The sequence below is a fragment of the Epinephelus fuscoguttatus genome, linkage group LG16 (assembly GCF_011397635.1).
Source record: "Epinephelus fuscoguttatus linkage group LG16, E.fuscoguttatus.final_Chr_v1".
Taxonomy (NCBI): domain Eukaryota; kingdom Metazoa; phylum Chordata; class Actinopteri; order Perciformes; family Serranidae; genus Epinephelus; species Epinephelus fuscoguttatus.
The window spans coordinates 18,113,757-18,126,556 of NC_064767.1; the positions used below are offsets into that span (position 1 = coordinate 18,113,757).

The window sequence follows — 12,800 nt, forward strand, 5'->3', positions numbered from 1 at the left end:
TGAGGAAGAGATGCAGAAAGCGATAGAGGCAGGAGATGAAACTGTGCAGCACAGAGCAGATCGGATGAATTCTCCCACCATGGCTGCAGGGTAAGTGTTGAGGAGGTGGGAGCAGGATCAGACACGAAACCAACAAAACAAAATACCAGAGCTGATGTTTTCTTACCACTATCTTGAGCACCGAGCTGAAGATCTTTGTGTCCTCCGTCACGCCGCCTATGTAGAGCTTTCTGGAGAATACGGGAGGGTGGTCATTCTCATCCAGCACCTCGATATACACCTTGGCTGTGTTTGCTGCAAAAACAAAATTGCACGCTGACTCATCTAAACCATGTGGAAGTCATTCACTTTTAAATACAGACCTAGTAAAGTTCATATGAAACAGAAAACAACTAACAAGCACACAACATTTAAGTCTTGGTTGGTGCACTTCGTTGTACCTAATCAAGGATGCTGCACCCAAGAACTGGGACACACAAGCCCAGAAAGTTTATCTTGTCCCAGCCACTAATAAAGAAATCTATGAAGTCATCCCAACTGACGCTGATCAAATGTTGCACAACTGAGCCTCAAAATTGTCACGTCATTATAATTTTTGCATGGTCATCGGCTGGTCCACAACTTCAAAAGAGAGCTAAAAAATAAATCATTTCCCAGAGTATATTGCAAGATAGTCATCGCTGGGAACATCACAGTATGACCAGCCATCACCAATTTTATATAAAGTAATAGTTTTTTATCATCTGAGGACGGGTGCTTTGACCAATCTTGAATTTAATGTGATTCATTCTGAAATTGAGGAACCAGATTCACCTAGCTTTTGAAATCTGCCTAAATGTGTTAGAATATCCACTGCTCGAGAATATTCTCTGCTTCACTGCTGTTTCATTTTGACCAAAAGTGGACTTTTGGGAAAACCTCTCTTCATTTAGTAGCAATTTTCAGCTGCACTGCCAAGTGAATCTGTAATTGCATGCAGGGCAGAGAAACACATTCCCTTTCCTAACTCATCCCTTTCTAATGAAACAGTGTGCGAAGCTATTTTGGTGCAACTTTGAGTCAATAATGAGGAGGTTAATTCTGCTTAGATTACAGCAAATAATTTTGGATGGAGAAAAAAACAAGTCTGGAGTGTGTTGATGACTCCTCTCTACCCTGCTGCTGATAAGTAGATGAGCAGGAAAAACAACTGAGCCAGTTTGCATTCTGTTTACCAACCAAATACTGATAACACTCACACTTTGAGTAAAATATGGCTCCGTGAAATAATAAAAACGATGATGAAATCTTGCCTTCCGAGCCATTATTTTTAAGTGAGGTCTACCTCGCATAATTTATTGTTGAAGAGTTTGTTTTCCCAACAACTTGGTGCTGAGCAATACCATCAATAAAAGGCTCTGAAAGTTCAACAGGCAAGCAATTTGCACATTATTGGGAATAATAATTTGAAGGGCAGCCAATAATCAAGCAGGAAGAATTTCCCTGGAGTTGGAAGAAATGCTGAGTGAGTAGAGGCAGAACATTTGGTATTTTAAAACTGAATTTACTGGTTAACTGGCCTTTTTTGTGAGGCTTGCTGCCCCTTTAAAAGGAAAACACATATACACTGAGCATAACCATCCCCCCCCCGTATCATTTGTCACAGTTACACCTATGCAATGAACAGCATAAATATGTACAGCACAAAAAAAAAACCTTCCAACACTGCAGTTTAGGTACAAAATATGCAGTGTCAAGGACCATTTTTCTTCTGGCGGCATACAAAAATGTAAAGCCATGTGGCATTGGAGCTAAGGATGCACCAGGGGAATTGGACAAACAAAAACACAGCACATCAAATTACAGGCACAAAAGCTGGAGTGTGAGGCACAGAGGAAAGACTCCAGGGGACGGGAAAAGAGGTCTGCAGAGTTTCTCTCTCTTCCCTCTCTTTGTAGAAAGTGGCTATATTCCATCCTCAGAGTATTAGGATATGAAAACATAAATACCCCCCTTCTCTCTCTCTCTCAGTCTCTCACACACACTGATAAAGATGCATGAAAGTAACGCGCCCATTAAAGGGAGAGATTGCTGCTAAGGCAGAGTAAGCTTGAGTGTGACCAAGAGTTCGTTACCATTTAGAAAACTTGACTATTACATATGTGCATCTACATATGAATATCAGCATGCATGTGTGTAAGTGTGAATCTAGGCCATGTGTGTACAAATACAGTGCAATGGTCCTAATAGGGCTAAAGGCCTAGATTCCCCAAACAGACACCTAAGAACAAGTGGCAAAGCATACAGACTGTTGAGTCAGCTCTCTTCGCCTGTGTATAGAGGTAGGAATCACCAGAGGATCCACGATACAATATTACTGCAATTTTAAATATGTTGCCATATATGTATTGCGTAGTTCGATAAAATATATTGCAAAATATTGTGATTTATTACCTTTTTTCAACTGTAAATTGACCTATGACTAAGTCCCGCCCTCAAACTCGATGAGCCAATCACAGTGCGTATAACCAATCCCATACACTCGGACATTCTCTGCCTGGACGTTCATTGAAATGCATTACAGAAAGTCAGTTTTGTTCGGTTTTATGAGCTTTTTCTGAGATTTGAAGTTTAAAAATGGTCAAACAGTGTGCATGGGGTACATGCAACTCTAACACAAGGTATCCTGAGAGGCTGGGCGACAAGGTGTATTTTTTACACTTTAAACCACATCTCAACCAAGAAAAGTGTCTCCTTTGGATAAAGTTGTGTGGTAATGTTTGAACACAATATCAACTCAACGTGAATAAGATTAACACTAATGTCTATATCTGTTATAAGGTAAGTCAAAATTGTGTTAGCTAAAGTTAGCCTAACGTTAGCTCCTAGCTGCGTTGTTCATCATGTCACCTTGTTTGCTGGGAGTTCATTAGCCTATTTTGTTCTAATTTTGTACTTTGGTGATCGTACATCATTGTTAGCTGTTGTCCAAAGGGCTCTCGTTAAGCTAACGTTAACTTCTGAAGCTTAGCTTCATTAGCTTATCTGTAATCGCAGAGATAACAAAGGTTGGCAAACGTTATGCTGAATGATTCAGTGTAAATAATGTAGCACCAAACTAACGGAGAGACACTCTTGGTAAAGATGGAAAAAGGCCGTTATCCTTTTATCATATTCTGAGCCAAAAACCTTAACTTCAGTGGCACTTAAACTTGTTGTCTTTGATGGCAACGGCAACTAGATGCGGGTCACACTGTGACCTGTAAATTTTGGCTTTTAATTTAAGCTTTTCATCGACCTTCTCAACAATAAAATGATGAATATATCCCTCCAATGTGTAGTTAGGCCCTTTTGGTTATTTCTCAATGACATCTGATCGTTATGTCCCCAGAAATCATCAGTTGCCTCCTGCGACACCTGCCATAGCACCAGTCACTGAATGTTGATAGTTTGTCCGGGTGAGTGGAGGGAGGCGTGGCTTACCCATTGGTCAATTATGTCACCAAAGGAAAACTCTGTCAACATCTGTTTTATTCAATAACTTTTCAGTCTGTTCATCTCATTTTAACCATTTATTTGCAGCAGCAAGATGTATTTAGAGAACTGAAACAGCAATTGATTATATTATTCTCGTAGGCAACCTGAACTTTAATTTGTATTTTTAAAATTAACAATTTGTATAATCAAAAAATATACTTGGCATTGTGTGACGATACAATATTGTGACACAAAAATATTGCGATACTATACTGTATCAATCAATCAAGCCCTGTTGTCTGAAGAAACAAAGAATTCTACTTCTACATGGATTAATGATTGGTAATGTTTATCACACATTTGCTCTGTGTGGTGCTCTTCTCCGTCTTCCCAGATAGAGTGTTGAGAGTACACTCTGCTGCTCTGACAGTGTGGTGTTCCGGATAACCGAATGGTGCGTTCCAACAGCGCACTGAATTTACAGATTGTCAGGTGTGTGCCAGAGTGTGCTCGAATTGTATTTTCGAATGCACCCACAGTGCTCAATGCCCAGCCTCTGATCTCCACTGGTTAGCTAGCCTTGGCCACTATGCACTGCGCGACAGCCAGGTCGGGCGGGAGCTAACGTTACCTAGCAGCAGCAGTCATTTGGCAATAACCACCAGTAACAACATCCCCACCCAAAATTGTTGCTGTGGAGACACTACCCACCCTCAAGTCTCCCACCAGGTCGCTCTGGCTCAATTTTGAGTGGCAAACCCTCTCTAGTGCCTAGTAATCCAAGTAAACACTGATAATGGGGCTCTGCGGCTCAAAACGAAGCCACATAGTCACCGGGGCCACCTGGGGGGAGACTGGAGGGTGGCTACCAAGCATCACAGCAACATCACCCGTCATCAAGATAGCATTATCGGCGGTAATCTCAAATGAGCGGTGCCACTAGCTATCATTGGATCCCACCTAACCTGGGTGGTGCACGGTGCGGAGCGACCAAGGCTAACGTGAGGTAACCAGCGAGACTGGAGCCTGGGCAGTGGGCACTATGTTTACGTACGTACATTCAAACAGCTAGCCAGCTGTCTGCCATCAAAGCCAAGAGAAAATAAAATAAAAGGCAAGATATTTACATAACAAAACATTTCATTTCACCACTTCTAAATGAATAGCACTTTGAAATGCGTGCTAAAAGGAGGCTAAAAGGAAAGGCCTCTCATATTTCAGCTCTTTTTTTTTTTTTCTTTAAAAATGAACCGCTGAGCTACTGGTTGATGGGTGTAGGGCAACTGAAAGCAAAATTAACTGAAACTGATATCACTACTCTGCATACAAAAGGTGACATTAGTCTGTTATTAGTCATAGTCTGACATTTGCCATTAGCGAAACCAGAAAACTGACAAGACAGCTTCAAGATGCTACCTGCCAGATAACACATTAAATACACAACCTGATATTTACCGTACAACAACAACATACAATTATGAACCCTTTCTGCCACAGAGCTCAATGGCTTCTTCCGATTTCATGCCCTCTTGTCTTTAGCCGTTTGTTTGCTGTCCTCACTTTTGTTTCTCTTCTCATGCACTGTGCTTAACTGGAATCAGAGTGATTTCATTCACCGTCAGGCAGGTGATTACATTCACCGTCAGTAACAGACAAGGGCCGACTAGTGCCAACAATGTGGGACACGCCACCAAAACTAGGGCGACAGACGCTCACTGACGGCCTGACATTGACCAAAGGCTGATCATCGGCTTGGTGTGTCAGGGCCCTAAGAGAAATCTGTCTGACAAATCAGTCCAGTAATGCTCTGATTATTTAAACTGGATGAAGAGAAGACAGATGTCCCTGTCATGGAGTCCTGATCTGCAGTACAGTAATACAAGTGAGACAAGTGACAAAAGAAACAATTTCTCTACACTGGGCCAAAAGAGAATGTCAGCCTGTAGACGCCAGGCAAGCTCTCTCCCTTGTGTGTGTGTGTGTGAGAGAGGAAGTCCTCTACTTAACATCTATCAGGTAAGTGATGTGTGTGTGTGCCTGAGTATTGCGCACTTGTAATTGCCATCATTAGTATGTGAGAGACAGTCAGTGCAAGACGGAGGGAGGCAGGTAGAGTAGGACATTGATTATTCATTGGTAGCTCAAATAGATCGAGTGAGGGGTATGAACCCGACGTGTTGTTAGCACTTCATCATTTCACAAAACTTTTGTCAGTTAACTGTCCACAAACAAGCCTAATGATGCTCCAGCTGAAGCATGGCCGTCAAAGAGTGCAGTCTGAAGGTCTCAGTGTAGTTCAAACTAAGTGCTTCTCAGACGATCAAACAGCGTCTCGAACCTCCTCTCTGACCGCAAGTGGGTTTGACAATTTATGCAACTTTCTGAAACAGAAAATCTGACAATCATGCCCAATTTATGATTGGTACAAGGAAAAGCAAGTTGAACTTCTCTCTCTAAGTAGCACCTCCGTCATGAATCCCTCTAAGGGGAGAAAAGATGCACCATAATCTTCATTATGCAACTCATCACGCCCAAACTCAGCCAGCAAGAGATCGTGACAATGTGACCACCATCGGCTGGCACAATCCAGTTTCAAGCACACTGAGGCCTTCAGAATGTGAACACACACAGTTTGCTATGATTAATGTTTCCTCACCCACCCTCGTTTGGAGGGCGGTCTGGCTAAATTAAAACAAATGGGCTATTTCTGATGATTAGACCCCTTGCGACGAATTCGGACACATAAAGTTGGTTAGGATTCATGAGATGCTGCTTTGACGGCAGGGATAAATCATATTTTTAAGGTTATTTTTTAATAGACATCATGACTGACAGATCAGAGTCAAATCTGTCGATGCATATATTTCATATTTCTGCGTGTTCACATTGAACTTTTCAGAGTACTGGCAGTCTCGCAGTGACAGGTCTACACAGAGCTATAGCGCCCTGCGGGTGGAACAGAGGGTGGTCAAATATTAACCACATTTAAAAAGCACTGAGTAATTCCACAAATGAATAAAAATAACTGCCGGCACTGCAACGTAGTTACTCAAGTAATATGACAACTCATCTTAGCCTGAATGTATGAAAAGGCCGTAATGGTCAAATATTTTAAGACAAACAAATAGACAAGAGAAAACTGCAAAATACAGTATGTCCTTAGTCAATTTAAAATCAGCTCTTGGTTCAATGGAGTGAGACACTAAACAACCCAACACAGGCTGCAGCAGACCTGCCACTAATTATACAAATGGATCAGAGCAGTGAAAAAGGCAACGGTGCATAACGCATACAGCCGTACACCCTGTGACACAATGTTTCCCTGGTTTTGATCCAAATCTGCAGCCTAACAGTGCAGGTAGCACAGATATATTAAATTAAATGTAAAAGGCAGAAGTGAGCATAATCCACACATATGTACAAAGATATAATGTGAAACAAACACGAGAGATACAAATATAGACATCCTACACCTGTATTCAATCATAATCTGTCACACTGAGGGATTATTATGATTAAATATAAATGGAGCATCTGGAATCATATGAAACAGAATTTCATCCTTGATTTCCTACAACACAACCTCCGCATTCACCCATTTATTGGATGCTATGTCTTACTTTTAGAAGGCACGCGCAGGTTGGACATGACAATCACCATAGAGTCTGCCTGGACCCGGAGGACGTAGCTGGTCACATTTTCATAATCCAGAGGTTTAGCTGTGGAGATGACGCCTGTCTTGTTGTTCACCTGAAAATGACCTAGACAGAAACAAAATCAGAGCATGTCAAAGAGTGAGGAGAAAAAAGACAAAACGAAGACATTAGTAGCAAACCCAGACAACATTTCTATGTGGGGCTTTTGTGGGGTGTAAATGGGCTGAGTGTCCACAGGTTCTACAGTGGTGTCATGCTGATTGCCAACATGATTGATTTTACCCAAGTGAGCTCCAGATAAGATCCACATGTTGGGCCCATACCAACTTGGTACCCAGGTAGCCCTAGCATTACCCATGCATGGACCATTTGGTTGAACCCATCCATGTGGGCAACTGACATGGGGCCATTATTGAACCCAAGGACAATCCCGCATACTCTAAGACCCATTTATTACCCACATGAGCCCCACATGCAAATGTTGCCTAGGGAGTGGATGGAAGCACTCGTTAGTTGCATGGTACTGTACATAAAGTTCTGATCAGAGCTGTGTGTCTTTGTTTGCACTCTTGGCACCACACATCTGATCAAATGTGACTCTGCAGGTCTAACAACTGAATGCATTCATACTGTTCTCTCTTTGTGGCCAATTGGTCTTTAAGTGTCGAGCTCTATACAGCCTTTTTAACACCTTTCACACAAAGACGCTGCAACAATGTTGAGTTAAATTAGTCAGATCCCCACACAGGTGTGAACCTTTTCTCAACATGTGCTATAGAAAAATTTAAAATAGCAGTCTGTCGTGGTGGCAAGTGAAGAAAAGAGCACCCGTTGGACAGAACAGAAATCACATAAAAACTACCTGAATTCTAATGGAAGCTGTGTAATTGGTGGATTTTAAAGTGCTCTTTTGCAGGAAAATGACTGTTGAGTTGGAGCAATGACAAAGGAAATATCACAGAAATACATCTGGCAGATTTTTTTTTCCCCCCGTTCAATGGCATGGAAGGAACCTAACTCCACTGTGGCCATGTAAAAAGGCCATACTTCAGAATGCTATTGCTTTTCCTGAGAATATTACTGCTGGGGGCCTGGAGGTAGATTTATAGCACTTTTATTAGGTGTTGAGCCTGCGATTTCCAGCAGCAGCATCTAAGGAAAAGTGACTCGAGCTCATGTTTCCACATGCCACAGACCACTACAGGACCACTTGAGGTGCATGGTGGGAAGGGGCTACTGATGGACAGCTTCCTACTACTCCCTTTGCCATAGGCAGCACTAGGGCATCAGATATGGGGACAATCAAAGTGCTCCCGGTGGCCACTCTGACTCTGGTGTTCTCTCTTTACGATGGTGTAATTATGTTCTTCACACTTTCAGGGGCAAATTAAGAATGAGATTGCACAGCTTTTGAGGCTGAGACAAAAAGAAACAGTCATACTCAAAGCACCTGCAAAGGGTGAAATGCACCCGTAACTGCGCTTCCAAGCAAAGACGTCTCAGCGCTCCTGTCCTACTTGCTAATATTTAAATGAGATAATATGCATACATTTGGTGCATCGGTCCCTGACTATGTAAATTAGCCTAATTGCAAAAACAGTCCAATTCACAAAGATCAGCGCTAATAGCCGCACACAATTACAGGGAAATTATTAGAGTCTTCAGAGAGTCAGTGGGAACTGAGGCACGTTTATAAGGGATGTCGCGCCAAGGCTTTCCAGTAATAATGGCAGCAGTGTGAAGTGTTTGAGAAGCCTGTGAGGCATCGAATGATTCCCCCCCCCCCGTCCCCCTTTTGTCATGCGCTTCAACTCATGTCATCTTCTTTGACAGTCTTAAGGTGTGTGTTTGAAAACACCAACAGCACTGACAGACTGGGATATTAACTCACAAATACAGTTTCTCTGTCTGTCTCGTTTAAATTTCTTACCTGAAGTTTTGAGGGATGCCTTTGCACCCTGTCGATCAGGACCTGTAGCTCGCTGACTCAAAAATTTCAATTATTTTCTCCTCTCTGCTGTTGTTCTGCTTAAAGTGTTCTTGGCACAAAGGCAATATTTATATTTTGCCACATGGAAAATTGCAATAAAAGCAAAAAAGGGCAAATTGCACACAGCTGCAAAATGTCTTGGATGTGTTTGCACTGTAATATAATTAGGACAACATCATTGTGATTTGGACCTTGAGACTGGGAGATAGCAATTGCAAGTGATGTACAATTCATAGCGCTAACAGCTGCTGTCCATTCTTTCTGAATTTGCCAGTCACTGTGAAAAGCACTGTGCAGCAGCAAGTACGTCAAAACTGACTACTTCTGCACAAAGAAGGTACAAACAGTACCTATAGCTATGACATGCATCCTGCAATTTCCAAAACAGTCTGATGGGCACATTTCCTTACTGTGATGAAAATCTGGTTTGTGGACATCTGCAGGTTTTAGAACAAAAGGCTTTGTAGAAGATGACGCACTGACACAAACATATGTTTACCTTATGTAGAAAAATACATAAAGGACATGGACAACAGGGCTTTGTATTTCAAACACAGAGCTTGTGTTAGAATTTGACTGAGTGTACACTCACTGGCCACTTCTAGGTAGACCTGTTTAACTGCTTGTTAACGCAAATAGCTAATCAACCAATCACGTGGCAGCAACTCAATGCATTTAGGCATGTAGCCATGGTCAAGACAACCTTCTGAAGTTCAAACTGAGCATCAAAATGAGGAAGAAAGGTGATTTAAGTGACTATGAATGTGGCAACGCACAGCCATCTCTAGGGTTTACAGAGGATGGTCCGAAAAAGAGAAAATATCCAGTGAGCAGCAGTTCTCTGGGTGAAAATGCCTTGTTGATGCCAGAGGTCAGAGGAGAATGGCCAGACTGGTCCAAGATGATAGAAAGGCAACAGTAACTCAGATAACCACTGGTTACAACCAAGGTCTGCAGAAGACCATCTCTGAACCAACAACACGTCCAACCTTGAAGCAGATGGGCTACAGCAGCAGAAGACCACACCAGGTGCCACTCCTGTCAGCTAACAACAGGAAACTGAGGCTACAATTCACACAGGCTCACCAAAACTGGACAATAGAAGATTGGAAAAACGTTGCCTGGTCTGATGAGTCTGGATTTCTGCTGCCACATTCAGATGGTAGGGTCAGAATTTGGCGTAAACAACATGAAAGCATGGATCCATCCTGCCTTGTATCAACGGTTCAGGCTGGTGGTGGTGGTGTAATGGTGTGGGGGATATTTTCTTGGCACACTTTGGGCCCCTTAGTACCAACTGAGCATGGTTTAAACACCACAGTGTACCCATCTTCTGATGGCTACTTCCAGCAGGATAACGCACCATGTCACAAAGCTCAAATCATCTCAGACTGGTTTCTTGAACATGACAATGGGTTCACTGTACTCCAATGGCCTCCACAGTCACCACAGTCTCTGAGGAATGTTTCCAGCACCTTGTTGAATCTGTGCCACGAAGAATTAAGGCAGTACTGAAGGCAAAAGGGGTCCAACCTGGTACTAGCAAAGTGTACCTAATAAAGTGTCCGGTGAGTGTTGGGAAATGAAATATAATTTGTAAAAATTGGCTTAATTGACTGTAGGGTATATGATCTGCAGCACATACCTAGCTCATTTCCCGCCACAATGGAGTAGAAGATGGTTTGATTGATTGCAGCAGCTAGAATTGTTCCCACCGGTGTACCAAATGGAGCCAGCTCGCTAACTGGAGGAAACCTGGGAAGACACAGAGCACACATCATAAGACAGACGGTATTGAGATTTGAGAGATTAGTTCAGCTGCATATCACAGGTATAGGTATAAAAATGGTTAGGATGAATGCAAGGATTGCCACAGAAGCTACAGTATATCTACTGTATGTAGAAAAAAGAAATGTTTGGAATAAAGTCAAACTGATTAAGTCAGGATTGATTTCAATCACTGAATTCTCACATTCAGAACAGAAAATGATTTGCTATGGAACTGTCTCAGTACAGAGCAGGTATTAATTACTGTGATTGTGTAAATGTTTGGTAAGTAATTCAATCATTTTTTATAATAATTCATAATATCCTGGAAGGAACCATCTGCCCGAGACAAAGCTTTTGCCCAGCAGTGACATTTAGTGGTTTTGATTCTGAATATATGTATTTATTATAAAAAAAAAAAAAAAAAAAAAAAATATATATATATATATATAATTTCCCAGCTTTTCCCCTCCTAAAGAGAAATTTCGGTTTATTTCAACCTGCCTCCTATCGTCCTAAATTTGTTTCAAGTCACTAGTGACATACAGATAATAGTTAGCATGTTAGCCGTTAGCCTAGATACAGCCGTAGCATCAGACCTGTTAAAACGTAAGTGAACGGGCATCCTTTCAAGTGCAAAGTTAGTCCACTAAACAAGCTTTTTTTCCACAAAGACCGCCTCATATCGTTAGGATAAATGTCAGAGAACATATAGAAAACGACATGTAAACGTGTTGTCTGTTGTCGGTGTGGTGCCATGTTTGTTTACAATGTAGCTCTGCTTTCCAAAGTGCGGCCGAAATATCGCGAGAACAAGCAGCAATCTCATAGCGTGCCTGAACAAGCAGCAACAGCTGGAAGGCAGAACTGGACGGTCGCCTGACCGGAGGAGGAGGAGGAGGAGAGAGAGAGGCGCAACAGGTAACGTTAGAGGACGAGAGAGGAGGAATGGCTGCTGCAAGACTGCGTAGCTCTGGAGATTGGTGGTGTACCTGTGAATGCTGTGCCCCAGTGCCCACAGAAGAGGAATGCCTCTGTTGCAAGGAATGGGACCGGTTGCAGCCTTATTCTCAAGGTCTGGATATGTCCGAGGACGAGACACCTCCACCTGGAGTAATGTTAGTATCCAGCTGGGCTTTATCTAGAGCTGGCGAGATATATTTCGGCTGCGCTTTGGAAAGCAGAGCTAAATGGTAAACAAACATGGCGCCACACCGGTAAGGTAAGACAACACGTTTACATGTCGTTTTCTATATGTTCTCTGACATTTATCCTAACGATATGAGGCGGTCTTTGTGGAGAAAAAGCTTGTTTACTGGACTAACTTTGCACTTGAAAGGATGCCCGTTCAATTACGTTTTAACAGGTCTGACGCTACGGCTGTATCTAGGCTAACGGCTAACATGCTAACTATTATCTGTATGTCACTAGTCACTTGAACCAAATTTAGGACGATAGGAGACGGGTTGAAATAAACCGAAATTTCCCTTTAATAATTCACTGTTTGAGTGGGAGTCTTATTGTCAAGGTCGTATTTTTCAAATCTGCTTTGAATTAAATAGAAGTTTCAAAAAAAAAAAAAAAAAAATCGTATTTATCTCAGTAAAAGTGTTTAACAACAGTCAATTATTGTTCCAATGATTTTGTTTTGCTTTGATTTCTTTTCTTTTTTTTCAGTGGTTTTACCGTTCACTGTAACTTCTCTCTTGTCTCCAGATAACAATACTGCACATTATTTTTTCCTCTCTGGTAAATGAATAAGTAAACGATTTTCCTCTGAGGGAGCACATCGTAGTTTGTGGGAAAAAAAGCCTCATAAATAAATAATCTGCAACAGCTTGAACCGATGCCAAATCTCCCCACACATCCAGTAATAACTACATAGTGAGGATAAGAACACACAAAGGACCGAGTGTGGGTTAGGTGCATCA

General features: G+C 42.0%; 1 protein-coding gene across 1 annotated transcript in view; it reads right to left on the bottom strand.

The window, feature by feature from the left end:
- The window catches only part of LOC125903130 (protocadherin-15-like), a 324,152-nt gene that overhangs the window by 38,434 nt on the left and 272,918 nt on the right, over positions 1 to 12,800 (bottom strand). Inside the window, exons 25-27 of the mRNA XM_049599840.1 lie at positions 10,748 to 10,857; positions 7,077 to 7,217; positions 167 to 294 (exon numbers count right to left, since the gene is read on the bottom strand). Coding sequence (XP_049455797.1) covers positions 167 to 294; positions 7,077 to 7,217; positions 10,748 to 10,857 — 379 coding nt within the window. The remainder of the gene's footprint in view (positions 1 to 166; positions 295 to 7,076; positions 7,218 to 10,747; positions 10,858 to 12,800) is intronic.